General features: G+C 50.9%; 3 protein-coding genes across 11 annotated transcripts; 1 reads left to right on the top strand and 2 right to left on the bottom strand.

The window, feature by feature from the left end:
• On the bottom strand, positions 75-3,248 carry AUP1 (ancient ubiquitous protein 1). 2 transcript variants are annotated; one of them, XR_001918772.1, is made up of 12 exons: positions 2,935-3,248; positions 2,717-2,854; positions 2,487-2,637; positions 2,103-2,287; positions 1,787-1,859; positions 1,622-1,695; positions 1,329-1,395; positions 1,131-1,233; positions 881-1,000; positions 649-764; positions 345-525; positions 75-250 (listed from the first exon to the last, which is right to left on the bottom strand). XR_001918772.1 is itself a non-coding variant. In XM_018054991.1 (12 exons), the coding sequence occupies exons 1-12, from the start codon at positions 2,982-2,984 to the stop codon at positions 214-216; spliced, it is 1,233 nt and encodes a 410-aa protein (XP_017910480.1). In that variant the 5' UTR covers positions 2,985-3,248; the 3' UTR covers positions 75-213. The 2 variants fall into 2 exon arrangements, 1 of the variants encoding a protein (XP_017910480.1); XM_018054991.1 differs by having other exon boundaries at positions 345-463.
• On the top strand, positions 2,760-6,612 carry HTRA2 (HtrA serine peptidase 2). Its single transcript, XM_013967480.2, has 8 exons — positions 2,760-3,862; positions 3,976-4,180; positions 4,270-4,464; positions 4,704-4,736; positions 4,961-5,066; positions 5,202-5,271; positions 5,879-5,974; positions 6,076-6,612. Exons 1-8 carry the CDS (start codon positions 3,357-3,359, stop codon positions 6,239-6,241), a joined length of 1,377 nt encoding a protein of 458 aa, XP_013822934.2. The 5' UTR covers positions 2,760-3,356; the 3' UTR covers positions 6,242-6,612.
• On the bottom strand, positions 6,384-24,254 carry LOXL3 (lysyl oxidase like 3). 8 transcript variants are annotated; one of them, XM_018054979.1, is made up of 15 exons: positions 24,159-24,254; positions 22,290-22,638; positions 20,454-20,617; positions 19,643-19,857; positions 12,699-12,791; positions 9,626-9,842; positions 9,212-9,392; positions 8,925-9,079; positions 8,512-8,679; positions 8,215-8,377; positions 7,769-8,012; positions 7,558-7,673; positions 7,342-7,478; positions 7,123-7,234; positions 6,388-6,941 (listed from the first exon to the last, which is right to left on the bottom strand). In XM_018054979.1, the coding sequence occupies exons 2-15, from the start codon at positions 22,600-22,602 to the stop codon at positions 6,868-6,870; spliced, it is 2,352 nt and encodes a 783-aa protein (XP_017910468.1). In that variant the 5' UTR covers positions 22,603-22,638; positions 24,159-24,254; the 3' UTR covers positions 6,388-6,867. The 8 variants fall into 8 exon arrangements, with proteins under 8 accessions (XP_017910474.1, XP_017910468.1, XP_017910469.1 ...); XM_018054980.1 differs by having other exon boundaries at positions 12,699-12,755; XM_005686317.3 differs by lacking the exon at positions 12,699-12,791.

The following is a 24,293-nucleotide window of genomic DNA, read 5'->3' as shown; positions in this document are numbered from 1 at the left end:
CATTCCTGATCCCGCAACCAAGGGAAAAGGAACCTGCTACAGGGCTTTTGAGACCCAAAGAGGCAACAGAGACCTTGAGTGAAAACCCTGAATTTAATGTGACACTGGGGGGAGCCCCATTCCTCCCCTTAGCACCCACCCATCCGGCCTGTTGTGAGTTGGGTGAGGGCTGCCCCCAGTCTCCGTCCTGCGGCTCTGGGTGCCATCCTGTACTCAGTCAGCCTCCTGGGCCTGCCTCTCTGTGAATCGCCTGTGGGACACAAGAAGACATTGTATGGGCTTTGCTGTATTATTCCCTTTCTCCAACCTGCCCTTTCCTACCAGTTGTCCTCTAAGCATCTCACCTTCTCGCGTATTCATACAGCGCCTGCTTTCGCTCCTGTAGACTCTCCTGCCGGGCCCAGGAGGACTTGGCAAATGTTAGGGCTGTGGGCTGAGGGGTTGCCGGGCCAGAGCTGGGGAACTGAGGTGATCACAATGTCAGAGGGCTTGCGAAGTCATCATCATTAAACACGCATCGAATGCCTACTTTGCAAGAGAGGTACTGTGCTAGGGTCTCAGGATCAAAAAACAGACGTCAGGACAGGGAATATGCAGACTGCCCCATCCCACCTCAAGTCCTGGACCTGCTCATTTTCTGGGTCTCACCTTGGGAGTGGTGGCTGTGGCAAGGGACTGGGTCCCCTCAGTGATGTCTTCAGGCATGAAAGCTACAGCTCCCTCGAGCAGGTTAGTGATGGTCAAGTCTACACAGCCAGTCCTGGCTGCGGAGAAGGGAGGAGTGGACAGCACAGTCTATTCCTCTGCTCACCTTCTCCCTGCACCACCCACTTTCCCTCTCTGTGCCTGTCTCCTTGGGTAAAGCTACTCTTTCTCATACCTAGGTCTCTCTGGATGACGCCCAGTGGAACATGGGGTAAAACCTCCTTCACTCTCTGAGCCAGAGTTGCCAGATGCACATCAGGAGAAGGGCCAGGGGAGTGAGGGAAAGAAGACTGGGCTGCAAAAAAGAAATCCGAAATATGGTGAGTGGAAAACTCGAGGAGAGAGGCTGATTAGTACAGGCATAGGGAGGAAGTCAGAACAGGCTGCAAAAGAGCTGAAAAGCCTTATGTCCAGAGACCACACACCTGACTGCGGGCGCAATCTGGGGTGTCTCTGTCGCTTCACGTGCTCTGCTTTGTCTGCTGGAGTGAGTCGTGTCCCTGTCTGGCCCAATTCTTTGGCCACCAGCTAGGGAGGATTGGAGGATTGGAAGTTTCTCAAGTGTTCTCCTCCTTCCCCCTAAAGAAAGAACCCACTTCCACCCTGCCCGTGTCCCCTACCACCTGTTGTACACGGAGGGCAAACTCTTCACTCCCCTCCCCCAGCTGACGATGAACAGGACGGAGCCACCTGCAAAAAACAATCCAGGTCCACGTTGGGGTCACCCACTCTCCACTCTGATGCCTCTTTTCTTGGAACAGTGGTGGTGACAGTAGGGGAGGTAGTAAATACTTTATATTGCCTCTGTGGTAGAACCTTGACATTAAAAGATCTGCAAATGGACAGGGCAGACAGCTACTTCCTTGACCTTGAGGTGAGTTTCTCCCAGCCACCAAAAAGTGAGGACAGTTAATACCTTACTTGATACACCGTGAAAGGGACGAAAAGTGACCACAGCAGTTCTGAGACCCAGGATGCATCTGACACCGTCTGAGGGGAGGGCATGAGTGAGGTCTAAACCAGGGCCAGGAGTAGGAAACTTCCCCTCCAAACCCAGAGATTCCCTGTGGAACACACTCACCACGGAAACAAGGGGTCTCTGGACTCGCAGGGTAAGAGGCTGTACCACATCCTGGATAGAAAATGGCCAGGAACTAGAAGAGTGAAAAAAGTAAGATGGGATTCTAGCCAATCTAGTCAGCAGCTCATACCTGACTTAAAACCGATACTGCCACACTGTACAAATAGAAATGTGGGAAATAAACGGATTCAGGGCAAAGAACTAAAAGTGGGCAAAAAGTAAATAAACTAGGAAGGTAGTGGGGAGGGCTGTGAAAACCCTAGGGCCCCCAAGCCTGATCACCTCCAGTTGGAGACAGATACCTGTGCTCACCCACCTGAAGCGCAGGAGCCCCTCCCGGCCATTGGTGGCCTCTTCCTCGGGAAATAGTAGCAGAGGGGTAGGGGGAAGCCTTGTTGAAGCACAGAATCTCTTGAGTGACTCCACCAACTCGCCCTGACCATCCATCTCCATAAAGCCCCGAGACCAGCACACAAAGCTTGGGGGACTATTGAGTAGAGGCTGGGAACCGGAAGGAGAAAAAGCAAGAAGAAAAGAATGCTGTGAAGTGAGAAAAACTGACATATGGGTAGAAAAGCGAGGTCGGGGTAAGGGTCAGTATCTTGTGGTCCCCATGGGAAACCCGAACACGGAGAGGGGTGCCTTGAGCTGGGCCCCAGGGAGCCACTCCGTGGCACTCTCGGCTTCCTCCCTAACTCACGGTGCTACAGCTGGTGAGCAGGTTGACTATGTTGTGGTCGAAAGGTGTCACGTGGTTGGAAATGAGGACCCTGACACGGTGATCCCGCAGTCCAGAGTCCTCCTGCCGGGCCACGAGCCCCAGCACTGCACACATGGTCCGTACCACGAACCTGCCAACGCAGGCAGTGGTGACTACCTGGCCTTGGGCCAGGCCCAGCCCCAGCCCTCCCCGAGCGCCCGGGTCGGAACCTGCGAAAGACACTGTCTGGTAGCGCGCAGCTGACCAGGAAGACGTGGATCCCAAGAAACAGGCGCAGGACGAGGAGGCAGAACCCGACTGGAGCGTAGAGTAGTAGCGCGAGGAGCAGGAAGCCGTCACCCGGGAGCCTGAGGGCGAGAGGCGGGGTGATTGGGCGCCGAAGGCCAAGTGGACGCGGAAGTCGGTCTCTTCCCGCCGGGGCTCTTACCGGTGCGAATCAAAGAGCCGCTCCGGCCCCGGCGACGACGGAGGCTCCATTGCCGCTGCTTTAGGGTTGTCTGGCCGCTGCCGCCATCTTTGCGCCCCGCCGCAGGGGCTCTTGGGAAGGCGGAGTCTTCGGGCATCCGCCCAGGGTGCCGGGACCTGAAATTCTGAGGCGCCCCGGAAGGGCTAGCTGTCCCATCATGCCTCGCGGACCCGTGGGCCACCTCATAACTCGCGTCCCGCGGGGACCACAATTCCCGGCATTCGTCGGGCGGGGGCGGAGTTGGTCTCCCGGAATCCTGGGTCCCAGCGTGCACTTCTGGAGACTTCAGGTACCGGCGTCCTCAGCGTCCAGCTGTCCTCCTGGTCGCGTCTAGGGCGCCGCCTCTGCCCTGGGCGGGCGAGGAAGCCGCCGAGGCGGAGCTGATGGCTGCACTGAGGGCGGGGCGGGGTGCTGGCTGGAGCCTCCGGGGATGGCGGGCTTTGGGTGGGGGTCTCTGGGGAAAGGGACCCCTGTTGACCCCTGACCTCCGGGCCCTGCTGACGTCAGGAACTCCTGACCCTCGGACCCGAGTGACTTATGGGACCCCCAGTTTCAGGGCCCGGTTGTCTGTGGGGGTCCCTGAACCACGGACATGCCTGAGGTCCTGGACTTCGGATCTCCGAGCACGGCTCATCGCTGGGACCCCAGATCCCCGGACTCCGGAAGGCTCCGGAACTCCCGGAACCCGTCCGCGCGTGTGGCTAGCGGTGGCGCTGGGCGCTGGAGGGGCGGTGCTGTTGTTGTTTTGGGGCGGAGGGCGGGGTCCCCCGGCTGTGTTCGCCTCGGTCCTTGGCTCGCCGCCCACCTCTCCCCGGAGCCAGTACAACTTCATCGCGGACGTGGTGGAGAAGACGGCCCCTGCCGTGGTTTATATCGAGATCTTGGGCCGGTAATGGTGGGGGTAAACACTAAGGCACCGAAGCCGCGGGCTAGAGGGCGGGCGAGAAAGATGGGTCTGAGCCTCCTCACATCTGTACTGTCCCCCCGCGCCCCTTTTTCCAGGCACCCTTTTTCGGGCCGCGAAGTCCCTATCTCGAATGGCTCAGGATTCGTGGTGGCTGCCGATGGACTCATCGTCACCAATGCCCATGTGGTGGCTGATCGGCGCCGAGTCCGTGTAAGGCTGCCTAGCGGCGACACGTATGAGGCCGTGGTCACAGCTGTGGATCCCGTGGCAGACATCGCCACGCTGAGGATTCAGACCAAGGTGGGGGTCGGAGCAGGCCATGTCTGCTTGGGGCTGTGAATTTGTTCACATCTCCAGATGCCAGGTCTCTTGTACCCATTCTCCCTTAGGAGCCTCTCCCTACGCTGCGCCTGGGACGCTCAGCTGATGTCCGGCAAGGGGAGTTTGTTGTTGCTATGGGAAGCCCCTTTGCACTGCAGAACACAATCACCTCCGGCATTGTCAGCTCTGTTCAGCGTCCAGCCAAAGATCTGGGCCTTCCCCAAACCAATGTGGAGTATATCCAGACTGATGCAGCTATTGATGTGCGTCCTGATATGAGAAAAATGAGACTAGGTTGGGGGAGAGGGGAGGGGTGTGTGGTACAGGCACCAGTTGTGATAGATGGTGGATGAGCCTATATACCGGGATTGGGTCGCAAAAAATGTTGCCACTCCTTCACGGGCTGGGAAAGGAGAGGATCTGGAGAAAGTGTCTACATCCTGATTGTGCCCCGAGGCATAGAGTCCCTGGATCTCTGCCATATTTTCTCCTTGTCCTGCAGTTTGGAAACTCTGGAGGTCCCCTGGTTAACCTGGTGAGTGTGACATCCTTTCCAAGAATCCCTCTCTCAGGTCAGTATGGGAAGGGGTGGGTTTCCCCTAATTCACTGATGTTTGGTCAAGTTTCTGAGCAGTTTCTTGTTGGCTGTCTCCCGGAATCCAACTAGATCTCCCCCAAAACTCCCTGCCACTCTTGTTCAGGTACCCCCATCTCCTATTATTTGTCTGGGCTAGAGAATAGTGGGCTGTGTCCCAACAGGATGGGGAGGTGATTGGGGTGAATACCATGAAGGTCACATCTGGAATCTCCTTTGCCATCCCTTCTGATCGCCTTCGAGAGTTTCTGCATCGTGGAGAAAAGAAGAGTAAGCCTGGCTTTTGGGGAAACGGGTTTCTTTAGTGGCAGGGGTGGGGAGGGTTTGCTGGAAGAGGGGTCAATTGGGAGGAGGAGGGGAAGTAAGGATATACCTGGGTGGGGCTCATTTGTCCTTCTAACACAGATTCCTGGTTTGGAGTCAGTGGGTCCCAGCGCCGCTACATTGGGGTGATGATGCTGACCTTGACTCCCAGGTATGAGCTTTAGGGGTAGTGACACGTAGGGCCATCAGTGTAACCAGTGGTGGGTACCTGGCAGTTCTGTTGAGCTTCGTTCTTAGTTCTGTTTTTACCTAAGATGAGTTGCTTCATTCCTCTCTCATTATCTTGATTTTTCTCACCTCACTCTTATTTTGCATACCTCCCATCCTGTTATTGCTTAGATTTACAATAAATACCCAACCTTCCAGACGTGCCTTCCCTATGAGTCTTTTCTGTTCCGGCCAACTTGATTTCCTAATCCCGTGTTTTTATGTTGTTCTTGTTTTATATAGTTTAATATCAGATTGATCCTTCTAGGTTAAGCTAAAGTTATAGTACTTCCTAAGTTATAGCTGCTTTTAGGATTCTAGAATGACATTAGTGCTATTGATTTAACCCTGTGTGTCATTTGGAATGTTACCTTTTATATACACATTCTGCTTCCTAACTGCTAAAAGGCAGAAAGTGAATTGTTTTTGTATCAAGAGGATCTAGTGCATGCCCTGTTCACACACTTGTCGGCGTGCTGATGAAAGATGTGAGGCAAACCCCGAATGGGGAGAGTGCCCTGTGTCCAACAGAGTGATCTGTGTCCTTTCAGCATCCTTGCTGAACTACAGCTTCGAGAACCAAGCTTCCCTGATGTTCAGCATGGTGTGCTCATCCATAAGGTCATCCTGGACTCCCCTGCTCACCGGTGAGGGAGAGGCTGCGTTAGGAGGTGGAGATGGGTGGGGTGTATGCGCCCTTGAAGTGGGCCATCTAGTTCCTCCTTTATCTCTCTATCCTTTGCCACAGGGCTGGTCTACGACCTGGTGATGTGATTTTGGCCATTGGGGAGCAGCTGGTACAAAATGCTGAAGATATTTATGAAGCTGTTCGAACCCAATCCCAACTGGCAGTGCGGATCCGGCGAGGACAGGAAACACTGACCTTATATGTGACCCCTGAAGTCACAGAATGAATGGATCAGCAAGAGTAGGAGGCTCCTGCTCGGATTTCAACCTTGGTTTCATGGCTTGGGCTCTGAGGGCGCCTGGACAGAGGATTAACTGAACCAGTTGGGGGCAGGTCCCTCCGACTACCACCACCACTTCCTGGGCTCTGAAGAATCACAAAAACACTTTTTATATAAAATAAAATTATACCTAACAACATGTCATACTGAAAAATGAGGGGAAGGGTGGAACACTGCTCTTTCCCCCCACAAAAAGGCTAGAGGTAAAGCTTTATCTTCCAGAACTGAGGGGAGATGCTGGAGTTAAACCATTCTGACCTCCCTATTCAAGAAAACGAGCTGCTGTTGTCGGTTGTCCTGGGCAGTCAGTCAGGTGCACCTCTCTGTGTTGTGCTTGGCTTGGTGCTGGGCCTGGGAGCAGAATGCCCCGTGCCTGGCTGCAGATAAGGACAGCTGGCCTAAGAAAGAGGGCAGTGATTTCTGCTTGATGGTTCCACATCTCAGTGCACAACGGAAGAGTGCTGTGGGCCTGCTGACATCAAAGATTCCTTTTTGAGCTCCTGAGGTAATGGCAGCCTCAGACCCCTGCCGTTAGGGGCCAGTGGTGGTCTGCAGAGGAAGGTAGTGGCACCTTAGATGATCTGGTTGCTGGTCTGGCCAGGGTAGCGTTCAAACCTCCTGTTGGCCTCTTCACTGAAGGCATCCCCTGCAAGGTGAACAGGTGGTTTGGGTAGGAAAACAGACCTATTGTGGGGAAGGGTGGGTGGAAGTGGAGAGACTGGGAGATCCAGAAGTGGGTGGGGAGACCTGGAAACAACCGAGGGAGATGGGAGTGAAGGCCTTTCCCTCCCACCCCCAGGCCTCTGGCTTCTCTTCCCACCAGGTACCGATGTGACAGTTGTGCACCCAGATGCGGTGCCCGTCATATTTGCAGTTACATTTCATGGCGTTGTTGGTGAAGTCGCTCTCTGCTACTTCAAAATTGGGGTTGATGACCACCTGTGAGTAGGAGAAAGCCAACAAGTGAGCTGCATTCCTCAAATCCAAAGGGGTCTTTAATAAACACTCCTCCCACTCAACAACTGGAAATCTCAGAGCCCCGGCACCTGCAGAATGTAGTTTCCTGGTTTTACATCTGTGATGTCAATCCATTGACAGTCGATGTCATGCCGGTAGAGATCCCAGCAACCCACAGTGATGCCCTGCTCTCCAAAGTTGGCACACTCATACCTCTTGGAGACATCTGAGGAGATGAGCGTATGTCGTGTGAGGCAAGGCTGTGGAGATGAGGATAGTGCAGTCTATTCTAGGCCCCAACTCACCCTCCTGACATTCGGTGTCTTCTAGACAGAAACTAGCTTTGTGGCCCTCAGCCACCTTGGTGCCGTTGGGGGTCAGGATATCGTAGTGAGTGAAGATGTCCATACTGTGATAATGCCTGTGGGGACAAGGGGATCCCTGTTTCTTTCCCTGCCCCCAGCAGGCTTGCCTCTTCCCCAGTGGTCTTGCCCTTCTACTACTTGACCCTCTCACCCATGACACTCATGCCACACCCAGGAGTGGCGCCCAGCCTTGGGCCTGAAGTCAGCACGTCCCAGGTTGTGGATCTGAGAGGAGAATCTGAGCAGACGCCGGTGGCCATAAGGCCAGTTGGCTGAGCGGGCCGAGCTGGCCAGGCAGTTCTCCTCAGCGGCACAGTACAACATGTGCAGAGGCCGGTCCTCGATGTAAGCCGTCTCCTGCACCAGTGCTGAGTGCAACAGCAGATCGGAGGCGGCTGCACCGAGGAAGGGAGGAGAGTTAGACGTCACTGGTGAGGGGCAGGGACAGGTGGGAGTGCTTCCATCCCCCTCCTCCAGAAAACAGGTGAGACTGGCTTTCCACAGGGAAGGTGTACCCCTCCAGATTGCAGCTCTTCCTGCAAAGAGGTGACCCAGAGCCTCCCCTCCCTGGCTTGCATCCCCCTACACATCACTCACTTTCAGAACAAATGACTCCAGCAGTAAAACGGCTTCCTGTCCTCCTGCAGGTGACATGGGTGCCATGGTGAGCACATTGGTCCAGGGACAGCTCAGTGCCTGTGCAGCGCACTCCACTCATCACCACCTCTGTTACATTCCCTGAATCCCAGTACCAGGTCTCCTGGGAACATACAGCGATGTTTTTGTGAGGCCACCATCCAGCCTCCCCAGCCAAGGGACTCATTTTGACAGACCTCTGTCCCAAACACCACCTGTGGAGGCAATAGCTTTGGTTCCCTTCTCCTTCCCACTCACCTGCAGGCCGTGGTTGGCATATCCCAGTCCAAGCTGCCTGCAGGCAACCATGGCCTCCAGGGTTCCCCAGTCATCTCCACAGATGAGGCCCCAGCGGAAGGACCCAGGTCCCCCTATTTGCACCTCGACTCGCCCTTCATGTCGGCTGCGGCCCCCACTGAGTCGGATCTGTAGTGACGCAATGGAAGTGCTGTGGAAGCTTTTGGGGTGGGGTAGTGGGAGTCCACAGGGGGCCTGTGGCTGAATGGTGATTCAGAAGCACTTACAGGGCTAGCAAGTGGTGGCATCAAGGGGGAGCTGCCTGATGATAGGGGCCTGGGGCAGTGGGCAGTAGGGCCATTAGACTGCATCATGACCAGGCAGGACTGGATAGGACATGAGATTCCTGAACTAGGGTGGAAAGAGTGACTGACCTTGGTCTCTACCCCAGTGTAGGGCAGGTTGCATCGGACACCAGCATCTTGGCTATGGGAGCAGTCTTCAGCTGTGATGTTCTTGTGGGGGCACTTCCAGAGAGAGAGCTCCTGTCCAGAGCATCTAACTTCACTTAAGTGGATGGCACCCATGCCTAAGGTCAGAAGTCAGAGATGGGGAGGTTCTAACTTTACTGTCTGCCCAGGGGCCTCCTTCCTAAGGAATGTACCCCTCCAGGAGTATGTACCTCCTACCTCCCTCTCCCTCCAACCTGTACCCGCCTCACCCTGCCCCATGCGGGCACCGCTCAGAGCCTCTCGAGCACTTCCGAAGCCTAGCTCCCGACACACCACGCTGGCTGCTTGCAGGTCCCACTTGCGATCACAGACCGTGCCCCACGTGCCAGCCTTCAGGACTTCTACCCGGCCCTCTCCTGGGTGGGCTCCGCCCTTTAGACGCACTCGGACCTATAGAGGAGAGAGAGGTGCCCAGCAGTGAATGGGGACATCAGCACAGAGACAGTAGACCTGGGAGATCAAGGAGATTCTGGTGGGAGGGAGCAGGTGGTCTCAGGTCTGTGGCCCAACCCCTGGAAGGTTCCTCTCTGTCCTCAAAGGTCAGAACTATGCTTAATCAAGGGATGGCCAGGCTACGGGGTTCTTCACCTGGGTGGTGGGGAAGGTCATAGTTTTTCACACACCTCCCCCTGAGGCTTCGACTGTTGCTTCTTCTGGCCACTGGACGCTGCGTAGAGAGGGCTTGGCACACAGCTCACCACCGCAGGTGCCCCCCCCAGGCACCTGGCGGTGTCATTGGCTCGATAGAACTCCAAAGAGCAGAGGGAGAGGTGGGCCTCCGTGCCCACGCACGCCACCCCATGCAGACCAAAGGAGTGTTGCTGCCGCTGGGCCAGCAGCCTGGGGGGACAGGAGCAGGAGCAGTAGGGTGAAACGGCGCTCCTGCCTCTTTGCCCGCAGCCCTCCCCCCACGCCATGCCTCCACCATCCCCCAACCTTCCATGACCGCTTTAGTTCTTCTTCTCTTCTCTGCAAAAACACAGAGACAAAGAGACAACGGTAATGGGGCGTTTCCAGGCTGAAAGAGCCCAAACAGGGGGGTCCTTGGGTATGTTCTGCAACAGAAGAACCCTGTGGGAAGGAAGGCTAGTTTTGACTTGCCTGACAGGAAGCCTGTTCTGTGTGCTTTCAGGGTGCTGGCCCTAATGGAGGCTGAAGCTGCTGTGCAAAGAGATTAGGAAGCCAGGACTGACCATCTGGAAGAGATAGGCAGGAGGGAGTAGCTAACAGGAAGCCTGAATGGCCAGAGTAAGCGGGTCTTTCTGTTACGACTGAAAGAACTAAATGAGTCAGGATGCAAAGAAGTGAGTAAGTCTTGGGTCTACATGGCTTCTTAGAGGCCAGAGGGGCTTCCAGGCCAGAGGATGATGGGCAGTTACAGCGAGAACAGACCAGAGGTGAACACAGGAAAGACGCGAGCTGGTATATATGGGAATGAGGATGTACAAATACAAGACAGAGAGGGACCGCAGGACCAGAGAAGGAGAGTGAATATGAACACCAGAAGGGTACGCGTGACCCCAGACCTAAAGCTGAACTGCATGAGTCTTTAAAGAGGTAGTCCATGCTTCCGTAGTTTAAATGTAACAGAAAGAATGTTCCACAGCCACCTGAGCAGGAAAATGGGACTAAATTAGAGACGTTAAAACTTTGAAACACAGCAGAGAGATGCTGGAGAGAGTGAGGGGACTTGCTTATCAACACCCACGGAATGGAATGTTGCAGTGAGCCGTGTGATAAGAGAAGTGCTTTCTTCCCAGAACAGCCGGTTTGAGCCCAGAGAGGGGAGGAGCCCATGAGGTCTTGTGTTGGTGGGGTGGGCCTGTGAGGGTGGTCTGGAGGCAAATTACTGCAGGGATGTGCTCTATGACTTGATGTCAGAGGAGGAATATGATGATTTGAAGCCACCGGCTAGGAAGACACAGAGAGAGGGATAAGTTATAGACAAATCAGACAAAGGAAGCCTGGAGACTTTGCAGAATACCTTTGGAAGCTCAAGATAAGCAGACTCTGAAGCTCAAAGAGACTCAGTATTCTTTCAAAGTCCTTTCTGGCTGAAAATAAAAGTGAAAGAGGTCATCACTTTAATGTGGGGGTCAGGGAAGGCCAGAGTATGGCCATGTTGTGCAAGACAACCCTAAGCTAGAAGGGCACTATGGGAACACCCCAAATTCCAAGGCATGCTGAAGGCACCAGAGGGAGGAGCTGGGGAGTGAGGGGTGCCTGGGGCCCCTGAGAGACCCTGGAAGGCTGTGAAGAGAGGAGGAGACAGTAGAAAGGGCTGACTTCTCCACAGCTCACCCACTGCCGAAGGAGCTCTCCAGGGGACTTTTCATGCGCGAACTGCCTTCAGAAGCCAAGTGAGACGCAGTCATTGGGACTGGCACCTTTTTGTTCCCTGGGGTTCTGAAGGAGCCCAGGAGGAAAATGATGGAACTGGGAGCCTAACTGTGTTAACTGGGCCAGAGGGCCAGGACTGCCATCTGACTCCTGCCCTGGGAAAGGTTCCACAGGGATCCTGAGTCTCACTTCCAACCCAGTAGCACTTATTCCATTTAACAATTAATCAAATAAAGGTAGGGTGGGAACACTGATCCCTCAGGGAAACTTAACTTCTTGGGCGAGAGGCAAGCATGGCATCTGAAGGACAAGAGTGCCAGAGTATCTACTAAAATCTGCTGGGGGAAGATAAGTAAGCATGTGGAACAAGAGGAGTCAATGGGTAAACTTCTATGGAGATTTTTCAAAAATCCTGTGATGGGCATAATTCCTCAGACAAAAAGCATAAGGGAAAAAAAAAAAAAAAAACCAACCCAACAACAACAAAACAACCCCAAACAAAAGGGACAATCTTACTTTACATTTTGGTGAATCATCTGGAAGGTGGCTTATAACAGTTGCTGCTGCTCCTCGACCTCCTGGTGGAGGCGTCTCTTGGACCCCTTCCTAACCACAGCCCGATGCCCCCGACTCATCACTTGGCACTCCCTCTCCTCTCCACCCAGCCTAAACTTTATTTACCTCTTAATTGGCCCCCTGCCCATTCGGGTTTTGGGTTTGGCTTTAAGCTTGGTGACTGGTCTGAAAAAAGGAGAAAGAAGTTAATGGCAGTAGTGGTCAGGTGCATTATCCAGGAAAGGAAAAGGATTCTTTCTTCTTTCTGTCTCTAGGAAGGACCCTTCATGCAGAGCATGGGAAGGGGCAAAGCAAAGGCAGTCAGATTTTCCACATACACTGCTGAATACCACTTAGCTATATGTTTGGAATACATGCTGCTCTCTGGATTCAGCAACACTGATGAGAAATCTGGTGATGTCAGGCCAGGTGGTGAGGGGAGAGGAGATAGGAGGAATGGTGGAGGGAGGGGAGAGTGTGGGAATGTAGGTGAACGAAGGGAGGTTAGGAGTTAGTGGGGGAGGAAGCATGCAGGCGGCTGAGGCTGGAGTCCAGGCTATCTGGGGGCAGTATAAAGATGCGGAGGTCTCTACATTATTTCCTCCTTGTGTTTCCTAAATCAAAACTTACCCATCCCCATGCCTGCCTCCCTCCCCTCCCTCCTGGAATGGCCACTTTCCAGCCATATCCCTAATTCATCAGCTTGGGTTCTGGGATGGACATGGATAGGCTGCCTTCCATCCATCCACCTCCTGGGGCCACAGGGATGAGCAGGAGGTCCCGGGGCTCTTGCCCCATTACCTTCCAAGGGGTTTGGAGCGTCGGGCCGAGGCTTTGGCCGCTCGCTTCCTCAACTTTCTGTGAGGATAAGACAACAGCAGAGTCAGGAACAGTCTAGAACCAAGTGGGAAAAGTTGGTGGAACAGGGACGAGGGGCAAGATTTCTGTTTTAGCAGTTAGAGGTCTCCTGGTGGCAGGATCTTATAACATTAGATGCCCCCAAGGCTCTACCCTTCACAGCTGTTTGGCCTCAGAAGCACATGAATGAGACAGGTGAGTTGCAATGAAGAACGTGGACCCAGGGCTGATAAAGACCCTGTACTAGGACCCACAGAAAGTAGGCTAAGGCAGATGGGGAACAGGATTCTTGGATTGATATTAGGGCTGCTCTAAACCTAGGGGGGAGGGTTGGGGGAACAGGTTAAAGTGGAAGGGTGTTAAGATTGCCAGACTGACTAGACAAGGAGAGAGAACTAGCCTGGTCACACCTAGGGAGGCTGTGTATTTTTTCCCTGGATGCGCTCCGGCTTCTGGCATATCCAGGCCTGAGGCCAGTGAACGAGGACCAAGGAACAAGGCTGGACAGCAAGGGACATTAACTGGGTCTGACTGGGGAGCATGAGGCCAGGACGCTTAGGATGACAGCATCCTTCCTGTCTAAATTAAATCCCATATGCTTTAGTCATTCACAAACAGCTCATCTCCCAAACTTACTTCTAGGGAATTAAGGTCTAAAACCTTATTTCTTCTTAATTGACCTAAATATTTGACCTATTTTACTCTTCAAGAGGTTATCTTAAGTTTGATGAATGGAAACTAGGTCTGTTTCTCCTCTCATTCCCCCTTTGATTTCAAAGACTTTCATTTTGCCCACTCTTTGTCCTGTCCAACTGTATACAGATGAACGCAGGTCTTGTCCGTCTGTCCTTACAGAATTTATGGACTTCCCCATTATCCTCTTAGTTATCCTGTCCTTGAACATGTTCCTGTTCTGCTGTTTCTCTCGAGTCATACTTGGATGTGGTATATTACATGAAGATGTGCTAGGATTTTAATATATGGATTTAAACAAGGCTGAATCTGCTTGGTATTTCCTACCTTGGCTTCTTCCTGAGGATGATCTTTGCCAAAACATCCAATACATCCAACATTCCTAACAAAGAGTCTACAATAACGCTTGGGTCCCTTTCCTGAGACACTACTAAGAGTTTAGAACCTTTCATCAGATAAGTATAGTGTAAAATGTCCTCTCCAAATGTCTTTTTTTCAAACATGTCTGAAATGAAATATATCTGGCACTTTCTTTCATCAGTAACCAAGAGAAACCATGTAACAGTACTCAGAAAAATGTAGTATTATCTAGAAATTTAGAAGTACTTCTTCTCTAGTTATTTAAGGACTTTATAAGGTCTTTATAATTGTATGGTATATATAATTATTAATATATATCAGGCAAACATAGGTTACATTGAGGCCCTGGCACTTATTTAGGACCAGTGCTGAATCTGTCTCTCTTTTCTAAAGCCACCACCCCTAAATGTTTCTGAATTTCTTTCTCTAGGATCCTTTCTCTCTCAATTGAGAAGTTGCAAATAACCTTTCCTCAACTGAATCCTTTTAAACATATTCAAATCTCTCTCTCTCTCTCACACACACACACTCCACCCCACATTTCTTCTTAGTAGAAAAACTTTTCAGTAGTGTCAACACTCATCATCTTTCCCACTCACTCCTTAATCCACTCCTTTCTGTCTTGCCCTACCCATCACTCTGTGATAATAAATCTAGAATTTTTTGTCTCACATACCACTGACTCTTGGTAGCATCTGACACTGCTGTTCTCTCTCCCTCCTTAGCTGTCACAACACTATTAGCTTTATTTGAGTCCTGATTCTGGATGCTCTTTCTTGGTCTTCTTTGCAGGCTCCTCCTCTATACAGTCATTTACTTTTTTGGAGCTTTAAGGCCTTCTTCTCACTTCACATCCTCTCTTTATATGTTCTCATTTACATCTAACCTTGTATATCCCATTGCCTTCTTGATGTTCCTACTTAGAGATCTCAAAATTATCTAAAACTTAATGTGGGTCCAATTCTTTTAGCAAAATCTATGCCAGAAACTTAGGAATCAACCTTGACATCTCTCTCTTCTTCGGCTCCCAAAGTCAATCCATAACCAAGTCCTGTCAGTGTTCCTTCCTGAGTGACTTTCTAATGCATTTGCTCTTGCTCTTCTCTAAACTATTCTCAAAATGCAGTCAAAGTGGTGTCTGGGAGCCACAAACCTGATCACGTCCTCTCACAGCCCCCCTCATTAAAAAACTTCAATCACTTTCCATTACTTTTATCATAAAGATTCAAATCATTACCATAGCCTACAAGGTCTTCTATGATCTGGTGCCAAATCAACTCTCTTATCACCTCTGGAGTCTCAGCACCTTGCACAGTGCTTGGCAAATAGTGGGAGTTCAATAAATATCTGTCAATGAATATATCTGAATATGAACAAGAATATCTGAAATGAACTAGAAGAGTGCCTTCTTAAATAGCACTTAAGCTCTTGGAACCTCAATTTCTTTGCCTGCAAAAAGGCATTAAATGGCTCAGTTATCTGCACATCCTTTTCCTCTTCTAAAATTCTACGACTTTCACATGTCCTAGGGTAGAAGTACCAAATCGAGCTGAAAAATGATAAACACATCACATTCTGATTTTCTTATTCTCTAAATCTTACTAACTTCCTCTAAAAGCTAGCAGATGCATCTTCCTTCTCCAAGGAAGGCAGAGTTATTTATAACTATCCTGCCTAGCCTTTATAATTGCATTACCTATGAGGAGTCTCCCTCTGTCTGACTTGGCCTGTGAAGGAATATCTACATCAAATTCTCATCACAGAATCTCCCAGGACCACTGTAATCTCTTTCCCTACTAAGAATGAACTCTGTACTTAATATATATCTCCTTTTCCAGCCTTCATATTCCAGACTCAGTAAGAGATTCCAATATGTACAAATATATTCCTGATTTCTGAAACTTTCTTGAGTCTGTGCATACTTGGGGACAATTCCTGGGCCTCAAAATTCCCAGGGATGGCCCATATCTAAAGCTAGTTCATATTAACTTGAAGCCCAGAGATGCCGGGCACCATCCTTCTCTTAAGCAGTTTCAGAATCATTTTAATTATCTCTTCTTTTATTTTCTGTATTCTATCAGTCATCCTACATCTATTTATTCCTTTCTCTTTGTTGTCATCCTCCTAATCAGCTTAATTTTATAATTCCTAATTAATCTTACTGCATCTAGAACCTCCTCTTCCAATTCACTACTATCAGACAAACTTTAAAAAAAACTGGCCTTATTTTTATTGCTGTCTCATACAAGTACTTTTATTTTTTAATTTTTCATAGGATAAAGATAAAACTCTCCAATCTGGCATTAAAAGTGTTCCATTTCCTAGCCTTACTTTATCCATTTTTCTTCCACTGTTTCTCAGTATACATCTTCTCTCTTGCTTCCCTGGTGGCTCAGCAGGAAAGAATCTGTCTACAGCGCAGAAGACATGGGTTCAGCCTCTGGGTTGGGAAGATCCCCTGGAGAAAGAAATGGCAACCCACTCCAATATTCTTGGCTGGGAAATCCCATGGACAGAGGAGCCTGACAGGCTACAGTCCACGGGGTCACAAAAGAGTTGGACATGACTTAGTGACTAAACAACAATCTTCTACTCTAATCAACTGTCTTTCAAAAGTTCCTATTCATTTTCGTCTCTGTTGGGGTCAACAATGACATCCAAGTCACTAACTCGCATTCATTTCTCAGTCCTCCTGTTCTCGGAAGCATCAGCAGTAGTGCCTCAGTTGATCCCTCTCTCTCTTCCTTGAAGCACTTTACTTGGCTTCCAGGCCTCCACACTCCCCTGGTTTTCTTTCTGCCTCACCTCCCTGTTTGCATTTTGCCTTATCTTCCTCACCTCATAATGTTTAAACTCCCTAGAGTTCAGTCCCTGTGCCTCCTTTTCTCTATTTACACTCCCTCCCTTGGTGATGTTGCCCAGTTTCAGGGCTTTAAATACTTGCATTCAACTGAACTCTAGAGTCATATGCCCAATAGCCTCACCATTTCAGTGTCTAAAGCACCTCAAATTTAACTGGTCTAAAAACAAGTTCCTAATATACAATCTCCACTCTCCCATCCCCACAGAAAGCATGCCCCACTCACTGTCTTCTTTATCAAATGAGGCCAACTCCATATCTAGCTCAGGCCCAAAACCTTGGAATGATCCCTAATTCCTCTCATTCTCTCATACCACAATGAATCCATCAGCAAATCCTGTTGGCTTTATCTTCAACACAGAATTTGATCACTTTTCCACCACTTTCACTGGCCACATCACCTCTCACTTTCTTTAGCTGGCTTTCAGGAGACAACTGCCTAACTAGTCTCCCTGCCTCCTTGACTCTACACATTCCTTACAGTCTATTCTTAACAAAACGGCCCAAATAATACGCAAAAAGTGGAAGACATGTCACACCTCTGCTCAAAACCTCGTCTCACACAGTAAAAATGAAAGCCTCTCAAATGGCCCTCCATGATCTGGCTCCTCATTCCTTCCTTATCTCCTCCTAAATTACATCTCCTGTCGTTTTCTGCCTTATTCCCTTAGCTCCAGCCCCAGTGGCCTCCTGGAGTATGACAAGAATTCCCCCTAACTCCTCACCCTGATATTTTCTCATTTATGATGGCTCTTCCTGGAGATGCTCATCAAGATTTTTGCAGAGATTCTGCCCTTTAAATATTTTCTCAAATGATGCCTCCTCTGACTTATTTTAAAATTGCAATTCCAGTCCCACTTCCTAACATTTTCCCTGCTTTATTTTTACCTATTACACTCTTTGCCATCCTTACATTCTGTAATTTTACTTTCTTCCTGATTCTTCCCTAGTTCATGAGATCAAGGATTTTTGCTGTTGTTGTTGTTCACTGTTGAATTCCTAGTGTCTAACAGTCCCTGGCACACAATAGGCACTCAATAAATGTTTATTCTCTATACCTTTGTTCACGCTACCCTCTTCATCTGAAATGCCTGCTATTTAAGTCCCACTAATCTTTCAGAACCTGGAGTTTGGATTTGGGAAGGTAAAGAACAAGCACAGGGAAATACAGGCCCAAGGGAGATAACAGCAGCGGAGCACAGCACACAGATGTTTTAAACTGTATATGAGTCGCTATACCAGAAAAAGGATATTCCTTGGGGCCTAAAGAACTTTCAGATGTGTCTCAGAGCCAAGGCAAAAAAAAAAAAAAAATTTCAGCAAGTGTGGAAAAGACTGGAGGCTGGATAATGTACTGACTTTCAAAAAGGAGGAAAAGGATTCCTCAATTTACAGATAATTTATGTTCTAGAATAGTCATTAAGTAGAAAGTTTGTGAGCACTGAGGAAAAAATATGGTGATCCTTAGAAATCTAAAAGGATTTCAGTAAAAGTCAGCTCGATCAAACCACCATGATTTCCTTTAAGATTATTAAAATTGCAGAATGGCTGTGAACATAGTATATCTGGATTTTAGCAAAAGACTAATAACATCTATAATTTCATTATAGATAAGATGATGAAATGTTGGCTGTTATCACTGTAGTGTTCAGTTTGTCTCAACTGTTGAAAAAACATTTCACAACTAATGATTAAAGGTTTGATGTAAATCTGGAGGATTCATAAGAGGAGATAGACTTTGGTTTTAAAGATTTCAGCACATTTAACCGTCACTTTGCTGAAGTCAGGAGGGATAGGTATCACGTCTATTGAACAGAGGGGGCAGGGAGGGATGACAAGTGCAAAATAATGTCAAGATTCAAGATAATCTCCTGGGATCATTATGGTTTTTAAATGATGTATCAAACATGAGATCATCTATCAAACATTTCATAGGGTAAACTCAACAGATTTAGGTTCAAATAGGCTGCTCTATCAGTATCAACGAGGAGGGAAGACCTAATTTAGGTGATTACGAGGTCAATATGAGCAGTGGGATGCTGCCTCAACGGAAAGGCAGTGCAAAATCTAGATGCTTTCATTAAAAAGAGCTTTTATGGTGTACACCCTGCCCCGATCAGCCCTACATCTGAAGTAGCGTGCCCGGTAGGTCACCCAGATGTTAAGAGCTCTTCCTGCAAAACTGGTCTAAGGAAGACCTGAAGAAAATGATCCTTTTAATTACGAAGAGATCTCCAAATTTCTTAAAACGGCCAAATTAGACGCTGCAGGGAAGCGAGACGCAGTAAGCAAAGAGCCGGTCCCCAGTGTGATAGATTCCCCGGAAGCCGGCGCGTACACCAGGGCTCCAGTGCAGGTGGAGAGGGCCGGCCTCCAGGGCTGAAGGATGTTCTGGAAATCTAGCTTAGCAGTCCTGAGTGCTCTCGCGCTCACAGACGCCTAGAGGGCCGCTGGGACCCAGAGAAGGGCCCCGGCCTCTTCCGGCGCCCTCCGGCCTTCGGGGATTGGCGGCCAGGATGGGACCGCCGCCCCGGGGCGCCCCGGGCCTGTCGCAGTCAGACTCACGGCGTCTGGCCCCGCCCGGGTGCTGCCTCGGCGGGGCGTGGTCGCCAGCCCCACCCCGCGACTCGGACCCGCCGGCTCCCGGGCCGCTGGGCGTGGCCCCGCGAGGCCCAGCTCTAGCCCGGGGGCGCGGAGACGCCACCTGTCGACCGGCGGCCCCGACGCCACCGCCGCCGCTCGCCCCGCCCCGGCTCTGGCCACTGGGGCCAGAGCTTCGCTGGTCCCCGCAGCAGATCCGCCTCGGGGACCGCTTCGTGGGCCAAGATTTCTCTCTCAACTCTAGTTTCCCAGAGGCCTCCACATTTCCCCCGGCTCCCCAGGTGAACCAACCCCTTCGGAGGTCCCTCAACACCACTCCTCAACAAGCACCCCTCAACTCCAGACTGCTGCACCGGCGCCCACGTCCCTTCACCTGTAGAAGGCCACGTTGACCCGCTTTTCGCTCGGGAAGCCCAGCATCCCGCAGATCACGTGGCTGTTGTGCGCACTCCAGCCTTTGTCACACACTTGCGACCAGCCATCCGGAAGCCTGACTTCGACCAGTCCCTCAGTCACGGGCAGGGGCCGTCTGCCCCTTCCAACGGCTGGCCGAAGCCGCACCTCCTCCACTTGCAGGTGATGCTCTACCTGCGGATGGGACCACAAGCAGAGGAAGGCATCCCAGGGGCCCCTTTCCCATGTCTGGCCACTTAAGAAACCCTGATTGAGTGTACTGGCTGTGAACCCAGTGGCGAGATGGGGCTGAGATGCACGCTCTGTGAGGTGCAGCCACCGGAGTGTAAGGACTTGCTGGGCTCTGAGAAATGACTAAGGGTCCAGAAGAAGCTGGGGAAGGAGCATCTAACTCTGCTTGGAGCCTGAGGGAACTCTTCACAGAGTGGCACTGAAGAAGTAGGAGAAAGTAAGAGTGAAAGGTTCCCTCAGGAATATCTGAGCTGAGAGAGAGCACAGGTGCCTGGGGACCAGGGATGAAGTTGGAGAGATTCATGCCAGGCTTAGTAACTTGACTGCTGATGCTAAAATAAAGCTGGACTATGCAGTGCCTCAGAGCTCTATCATTTTGCCCATTCCCCCAGTCTCCCACTAACCCCAACTATCCCATTGGGCACATGGGATCCCCTACATTCTCGTATCTCCACTCATAACCACCCCACAGCCCTTTCTGTCTTGCCGTCCTGGGTGGTATGTATGCATGTGTGTGTGTGTGATTATGAACTACAGACCTCAATGACATTGGAATCTGAGAAGCCAGGGAGGCGCTCGTCCTTGCAGATGACCCCAGCATCCTCATCGTGGGTACAGTCACTGTTCCCCCAACCCCGGGAGGCACATTCAGTCACACTCCGCTCAGTCCCACTGCAGCTCAGGTTGTCCAGCCAGATGCGGCCTGTGTGGGAGGGGAGATAAGGGGATAGAGAGGCTTGGAGAGGTAGCATGGGGATGTTGGTGAGAGTGAGCATGGAAGCCTCACACCTGATAATGGGTAGGGAAGCGACAGGGGACCCTGGAAAGGCATAGGAAAGGGAGTATAGGACTGATGGAGGGTTGATAGTGTTCTGGGGATACCCCAAAATTTGGTAGGGTGAATACAAAGACCCAAGAGTCGACTTTGAAGTTCTGATCAGCCCTTACCCATTCAATGACAGTTGCCTAGTGTGCGTGGGGCACTCTGCCAAGGTATGTACATACATGATCATTCTTAGAACAGAGCTGCCAGAAGATATCATCACCATTTTGTATAAAGAAATTGAAGTTCAGGGAAGTGAAGTAGCTTGCCTAGGACCAGCCAGCCAATGCATGAGGGCTTAGGGATTCGAGCCATTTGTGAGACTTGGAAATGTAAGATCCTTTCACCTTAGCCTTACATTCTCCCATGTGACGGCTCTGTGCTGCCATGATGCCCCATGTTCTTCTCTTGACCTGGGCCAGACTGAAATGAGTATTGCTGACTTTCTCTCAGAACTGGTGGCCCCTCAAAGGGCCACGTGCAGGGAACCCTCGTGCATATCCGGACAGGACTTACCCAGCTTCTTCTGGGATACCTACCTGTTGCCCCATTAGGCTGTTGGAACTATCACAAACTATTGAGATTCTTTTATTACTTTCCTCCACTCCAGGTCTGATTCAGTCCTTTGATGCCACCCAGAAAAATCCCTCAGTCGAATGACTGTCTTCAAGTTTGAATTCAACCATCATGTAATTCTGATCCAAAGCTTTTTCATTTCATATCAAATATCCCTGGTTTATTCAGCTATTCCTCCTTGAAATGTGGCTTCCAATCTTTTACATCTGGTAGCTCTCCTCTGAAAGTACTTCCATTTCCAGGAACCTAAGTTCCCTATTCAGGGATTAAACCTGTGCCCTCGGGAGGGAAAGCGCCAAGTCCTAACTACTAGACCACCAGGAAATGCCCAGTACTTCCATTTTCTATTGTCTCTTTGAAAATGTGGCATCTAAAGTGATACTTTATTCCAGATGTGGTCTAACCAGTGGGAATAGGGGGTTAACTGCACATTGCGCCAGCTCTACCGATCCCACTGTGAGTTTATACAATGCAAGTGCCCCCAGGTCTCAGAATTGCTCCTAAGCCCCTACTAACCACATCCTAAAGTTTATGCTTGTCTTTGGAAGCCCAGCTTGTCGGTTTCAGCTCTAAATTATAATCTGATCTTGTTGGCTGCAGTATCTGCGATCACTTCTGTCTCTGGGACATCCAGACGTCAGTTACCTGCTCTCAGCTTCCCACAAAACCAGCTATTCTTAATCATACAGGGCTCCTCTGTGTCGGGGCTGTCTTTGCACAGGGCTTTGTAGAATCATACTTTTGCAGAAGAAAGTAACTTACAGATCATCTAGTCATTTTGCACATGGAGGCATCTGAGGCTCAGAGAAGGCATCGATCAGCCTAAGTTCACGCGGCTTTATGTTGGTTGGTTTCCCCTCCACGGGTGTACTTGACACTGGCTGTTCTTGGTGTTCTGTGTCCCCAGGGCTGTTCCCTCCCCTATATTTAGGCTGTACTTTGGCAGTACCTAGGCTGTGCCTGAAGCATTGCTCACCTGTTCCAGGGCCATATTTGGCACTGTGGGTCCAGCCTGTGGCCTCTGTGAAGCCCAGCTCCCGGCATAGGACATGAGCAGCCTGCAGCGTGAAGTCATCATCGCAGATGGTGCCCCATTCACCAGCCCGCTGTATTTCCACGCGGCCCTCGAATGGCTTCCTGGGGAAACCAGCCAGCCGAAACCGCAGCCCCTGGCTCCCGGCCCTCTTCTCAGGTGCCGTGGATGGGGTTGGAGATCCCAGGCACAAACTGCACAGCAGGCACAGCAGCAGCCCCCACAGGCTCCACTGCCAAACACTGACAGGTCCCATGGCAGGGAAGGCCTGGGTGCCCCAGAGAGAGAGAAGCTGAAATTGAGAAGCCCAGGTCTCAAAGAGAGATCATGAGAGAAGAGACACCGGCTAAGACCAGAGACAGAGGGCCAGTGTGACGGAAAGGGAGGGACCCAGGGGCTGAGAGAGACAGAGAGAAATCCATCCTAAATAAGAAGAGAGATGCAGAGTAACAGAGGCACAGACTGAGACGCCCAGACTGGGGGGGGGGGTGGGGAGAGAGAGAGAGAGAAGGCTCTCCCTCCCTCTGTAAAGAATAAACGCTCACTATTAGTTGTTATGTCTCATAATGTCCTTTCCCTGGTTCTGCTATCATCACCTCTGTCCCGACTCACAGGTCAAGGACACCCAGTGATCAAAAGACAGAGATTAGAGACCGAGATCAGAGGTCCATCAAGATAGATAGGTTGAGACTGAGCAAGAGACACAGAGAGGGAGACCCAGACAGACAGGATGTGAGAGGGAGGGAAACTGTGGGAATAAAAGGGGACCAAACAGACAGTAGAGAGAGAGTGTTGGAAATGGACAGAAGGGGGTCAGGAGAGAGTCTGGCACACAGAATTGGGGAGCAACTGAGAAAGGCAGGCAATGAGTAAGGAGGAGTTCAGTTCAGTTCAGTCGCTCAGTCTTTGCGATCCCAGACTGCAGCACGCCAGGCTTCCCTATCCATCACCAACTCCCGGAGCTTGCTGAAACTCTATAATTGCCTTGAGAACCCCACGAACCTCATGAAAAGGCAAAAAGGAGGAGAGGGACTGCTCCTCTGCCAAGGAGCAGAGGCAGGAGGGACCCAGATGATCCTGTTCAGCCAGTCAGAGAGAGGACAGATAGTTACTGATTGTGGAAAGAGGCAGGCAAGAAGGGGCTTAGGGCACCCTCAGATCTCAGGTCCCCTAAATGGCAGTCAGGCTGAGAGTCCTTTCTGGGCAGATTCCAGGTAGAAAAGGCAGAGAACCAGAATGCATTGGAGAACTTGGTACACGTCCTGCATGCCCTGCAGGGTCAAGGGGCCCAGAAGGGCCAGGCCTCAAGGTGGGGGTGGGGTGGGGTGGGGTTGTCCAAGCCTCCTGCCAACACAGCCATCTCTTTCCCGGGGCAACAGGAGGCAAGAGCACTAGTCGGCTTCTCAGCTAAGGCCTTCCCTCTGTCGGGAGAACAGCTCCTTTACAGCGAGCTCCCCCTACCCCCCCACCCCACCCCCCTATCCCCCCACCCCACCCCTCTACCCCATGCTTCCCCCAACTCAGACAAGCAACACAACAGGGAAGCTTTGTTTGGGGACATTTTGGCTTGGGGACCTAGGGAGAGGGCCTCACAGAGGAGCCCCTAGCCTTCGGGCACTTCGGATGCCCTATTTGGAACACCCTGTGGCCCCCACTCCCCAATATCTGCTTCCTTTTTCCACTCTTCTTGTGTCTTCTTTGACTATACAACCCTCAGTAGCTTGGCTTTCCTTTGATTCTATCCTACATCACCCCTTTTCCCAGGTCCCTCCATCATCTTCTCCTTCCCACCGGGAGCGTGACTCCCCCTACCTTTGGCTGAACGGGGACCCTAGCGGCTGGGAGAAGAGTCTTGATCCTGTAGATCAATCCTAGGACTTCCAAAAAAAAGTACTTGGGAGACTGCCCCTCTTTCTCCCCCGCCCCCCCTCTTCGTTCCTCCCACGT

This window comes from Capra hircus, chromosome 11, assembly GCF_001704415.2.
Source record: "Capra hircus breed San Clemente chromosome 11, ASM170441v1, whole genome shotgun sequence".
NCBI lineage: Eukaryota > Metazoa > Chordata > Mammalia > Artiodactyla > Bovidae > Capra > Capra hircus.
This window is presented reverse-complemented; position numbering and strand designations above follow the sequence as displayed.

Coding starts and splice junctions, on each gene's coding strand:
- LOXL3 (XM_018054979.1), bottom strand. CDS start 22,602: ATGGGACCTGTCAGTGTTTGGCAGTGGAGCCTGTGGGGGCTGCTGCTG. Junction 20,618..22,289: donor CAAATATGGCCCTGGAACAG/GTGAGCAATGCT, acceptor CCTCCCACACAG/GCCGCATCTGGCTGGACAAC. Junction 7,235..7,341: donor CAGGAAACTACATTCTGCAG/GTGCCGGGGCTC, acceptor TCCTACTCACAG/GTGGTCATCAACCCCAATTT.
- HTRA2 (XM_013967480.2), top strand. CDS start 3,357: ATGGCTGCACTGAGGGCGGGGCGGGGTGCTGGCTGGAGCCTCCGGGGA. Junction 3,863..3,975: donor TATATCGAGATCTTGGGCCG/GTAATGGTGGGG, acceptor CCCTTTTTCCAG/GCACCCTTTTTCGGGCCGCG. Junction 4,737..4,960: donor GAGGTCCCCTGGTTAACCTG/GTGAGTGTGACA, acceptor GTGTCCCAACAG/GATGGGGAGGTGATTGGGGT.
- AUP1 (XM_018054991.1), bottom strand. CDS start 2,984: ATGGAGCCTCCGTCGTCGCCGGGGCCGGAGCGGCTCTTTGATTCGCAC. Junction 1,860..2,102: donor GAGGGGCTCCTGCGCTTCAG/GTGGGTGAGCAC, acceptor TCACTCTTCTAG/TTCCTGGCCATTTTCTATCC. Junction 251..344: donor CTGTATGAATACGCGAGAAG/GTGAGATGCTTA, acceptor TGTGTCCCACAG/GCGATTCACAGAGAGGCAGG.